The sequence below is a fragment of the Nanorana parkeri genome, unplaced genomic scaffold (genome assembly GCF_000935625.1).
Source record: "Nanorana parkeri isolate BGI_ZX_2015 unplaced genomic scaffold, ASM93562v1 scaffold322, whole genome shotgun sequence".
In the NCBI taxonomy this organism is placed as follows: domain Eukaryota; kingdom Metazoa; phylum Chordata; class Amphibia; order Anura; family Dicroglossidae; genus Nanorana; species Nanorana parkeri.
This window is the reverse complement of record NW_017306590.1, coordinates 142,853-146,503: the sequence shown is the minus strand read 5'-3', so window position 1 is coordinate 146,503 and position 3,651 is coordinate 142,853. Positions and strand designations below refer to the sequence as shown.

Sequence of the window (3,651 nt, the reverse complement as noted above, 5' to 3'; positions counted from 1 at the left end):
GCTGTTACATGGCATCAAGTGTCTCCTCATAGAGATAGACTGATATATACAACACAACTGTCACATCCAAGAATCTCCTTCTACTGCGGCTGCTGCTGCTTTTACTTGGGTGCCTAAAATGAGGAAGCTATTCAGAGGTCCCCCTCCTGTCTATGAGCTGGAAGCACTTCTAGACAGCTACAAAGGGGGTACGCATCACGTGGACCAAGTCTTTCCCAACCTTTTCCTGGGAGATGTGTAAGTGGCAATGCCAAAGCATAATACAGGTCATAGCCAGCTAACTAATTCTATATAAAATCCATTTTGTCATTTTTCATCCCCATCTGCTAATAATAGTAAGATTCCATTAAAAAAAAACACAGCCTTGTCAGCTTATTACCTTGTCAGGCAGTATGCGTTCATTAGCAATTCTCTTTACTTTTTTTTTATTTACTTTTTTTTCATCAAGCATTTAAATGAAGTATTAGTGTTGACAAACTAGTATGCTGAAGCAGAGACTGTTTTCTGAAAAGATTTCACCAATGCATTTCCCAGTAGTGAAGACGTGTTCTGTATTTCATGCACCTGCTCTACCAGTGCTAGCTGAAAGTGATACCATGACTTAGTAGTTATTATTATTATTATTATTAGTTACCCTGACTTAGTAGTTGAGTGAATACGCAAGGCAAGTTCTTAGATGTTGGGTATTTTATGCAATGCATTCATATACTTTCTTTTCTATATGTGGCAGAAACATTGCAAGGGACAAAAAACAACTGAGGAAGATGGGCATCACCCACATCCTGAACGTAGCCCATGCCTCGTGGGAGTGCACAGATACTATGGAGTACGGTCCGTATATCCAATACTATGGCATCACTGCAGAAGATTGTCCGGAGTTTGATATTAGTGTGTTCCTACGCCCAGGGGCAAAGTTTATTCACAATGCCCTGAGTACACCTGGTGGTGAGTATTTAACAGCCCTATACATATTGCTTTATATATATATATATACACACACACACGCGTTTCTCAGCCCTTTTTCAGTCATGGCAAAAATAAAGTATGCAAATTCTCGAGGCCCCTTTCACATCAGACTCCCCCTTAAATCAGGAGGCCCACTTTACACATCAGAGTCCCCTCTCATGTTAGGAGCCCCACCATTACAACAGAGCCCCCTCTTTTAACATCACAAGCCCCCTTTACAAAGAGCCCCTTTTACATCGGGATCCGTCTTTACATCAGAAGGCCCACCTTCACATCAGAGCCCCCCTTTCATATGAAAGTACCCATTCACATCAGTGTTCCCCCTTCACATCAAGAGCTGCCTTTCACATGAGAAGCCTGCCTGCACCATGTAAAGGCATTATGCTGTGCAAGAACTTGAAGGCTTGGAGGGAAGAAGCCACCCCAGGGTGGCATGTCACCCGGATGAGGCAGGCGGTTCTATATACTGTAAATATAGACCACACTGAAACCACATAAGTAATCAACACAAAAAAATAGATGAATAGTACCAGCAACAGTAATATTGCACAATGAGATGTAAAATAATATTTGGCCTTTATTCACATCTCTCCAATGCGGGAGCACATGCGATGCCGCATGTGATCCCACATTGTATGTTGCAATGTTAGGTGCGCTGCATTATTTCCTAATGGCTCCGCAATGCACCTAGCCATCTCATACTGTATGTGCTGAATCGCACCACATCGTATGGTAACCTTTTACCATGCAATATGGTGCAATATGATTTTAAAAAAGTGCACACAATTTAGCTATGATAGGCAGCCCATTCAAATGAATAGGCTGCTTTACAGCAATGCACCCTGCAGCACACCTGCTGCAGAGGGTGAATGGGGGGATTATTATACAGCCAACAGGTGCAAGCTCTTATTCTGATGTATTTTGTGCTAGGCCGCACAGCACTTTCTCAAGGAAAAACAAAACAAAGAAAAGATGGATAAGTAAATAGGTCCATAGTAATGTTACGGTCACCTTCATGAGCTTAATTGTACAACCCCAATTCCAAAAAAGTTGGGACGCTGTGTAAAATCTACATAAAAACAGAATGTAATGATTTGCAAATTTTATAAACACAAATTCTATTCACAATAGAAAATATATCAAATGTTTGAACTGAGTAAATTTTCCATTTTAAGAAAGAAAAAAAAAGGTAATTTTGAAATTGATGGCAGCAACACGTCTCACAAAAGTTGGGACAGGGCCATATATACCACAATGTAGCATCCCCTCTTCTTTTAACAACACCCTGTAAACTTCTGGGAACTGAGGAGACCAGAGGAATGTTGTCCCATTCTTACCTGATATAGCATTCTTATTGCTCAACAGTCCTGGGTCTTCTTTATCGTATTTTTCGTTTCAAGATGCACCAAATACTTTCATTTGGTGAAAGGTCTGGACTGCCGGCAGGCCAGTTAAGCAACCTGACTCTTCTACTATGAAGCTATGCTGTTGTCATAGATGCAGTATGCATCTATATTGTAGAGCTGTATACATCTCAAAACTAGATAGAAAATGATAAAAATCCTTTATAGACAGCCTAATGCATGTATTGTTACATCTGTACTTTAAGAAGTGGTTATAGTATCTTTTTACCAGCAAAATGGGGATTTATGAAATCAAGCTGAAATCCTTCTGCTCCTGCTTTGCACTGCCCTGCTGTGTGATAATATTGATACATTGATAAAGCTCTAATGTTTTAAACCTTTTTTTGTAGGAAAAATTCTTGTGCACTGTGTTCTGGGTAAAAGCCGTTCAGCTACAATGGTCCTTGCCTACCTAATGATTTACCATCACTTCAATCTGGCAGATGCCATTCGCCATGTCTGTCAATACCGCTGTATTGCTCCTAACCGTGGATTCCTACAGCAGCTGCAACTGCTCGAGTTGGACTTAAACCACACACTTTGGAGATGCTATATGTTCTGATATCAGAAGAAGACGTGCAGCAACCACATCAAGTGGAGAACGTATGAATGTCCCAAAAAAATACTCGGGAGGCCTATGTCACAATCTTAGAAGGAAAAAAACATCCATTTTAAATTGCATTATAGCTGTATAGCATATCCTAATCCAAAACCAAAAATGAATATATTACCACTCACCAGCCCTTAGATGTGGTGGCTGCATTAGCTTTCTTTTTCCCTTTATTTTCATCTGGTAATCCTGTGAATAACACACTTCCCGTCTCTTCATGGCTACACTCATTTCTCCATTGTATCTAGCCATGGTTGTCACACAGGCTTATAGAAGTACTCTAGGAATTTTAAAAACATTCCCTTGCCTTGGGGTTACCCCTGCACTGTAAGGGCTAACTGCTTGTTTTGCCTAGGGGAGGTAAATATAATAGATATACTCACCTGGTTCCTCAGGGCTGCTAGACCGCTCCCCGCAGCCTCTTCCCCCTGGGCTCCGGTGGTCTAAGGACATCTAATGTAGGTCCATCTACTTGCATTAGACGCGTGGACGTCCAGGGACATTCCACAGCCAGTGTGGAAGGGGAGAGAAGTGATATGTCTGTGAAGGTTCTCATTCATGCCGGTCATGGTATATCTGTAAAAAATAAGTCAAGGCAACTGGACGTGCTGTATTTTTCTTGAAGACTTTTCACTGGTCATCCAACCAGCTTTCTCAATTCAGAAATTGAAG

The 3,651-nt window shown here is 41.2% G+C and overlaps 1 protein-coding gene across 1 annotated transcript; it reads left to right on the top strand.

Moving 5' to 3' along the window:
* Positions 1-2,933, top strand: LOC108788402 (dual specificity protein phosphatase 26-like). The gene is made up of 3 exons (XM_018558160.1): positions 1-237; positions 731-945; positions 2,720-2,933. The coding sequence occupies exons 1-3, from the start codon at positions 119-121 to the stop codon at positions 2,929-2,931; spliced, it is 546 nt and encodes a 181-aa protein (XP_018413662.1). The 5' UTR covers positions 1-118; the 3' UTR covers positions 2,932-2,933.
* The last annotated feature ends 718 nt before the right edge of the window (positions 2,934-3,651 follow it).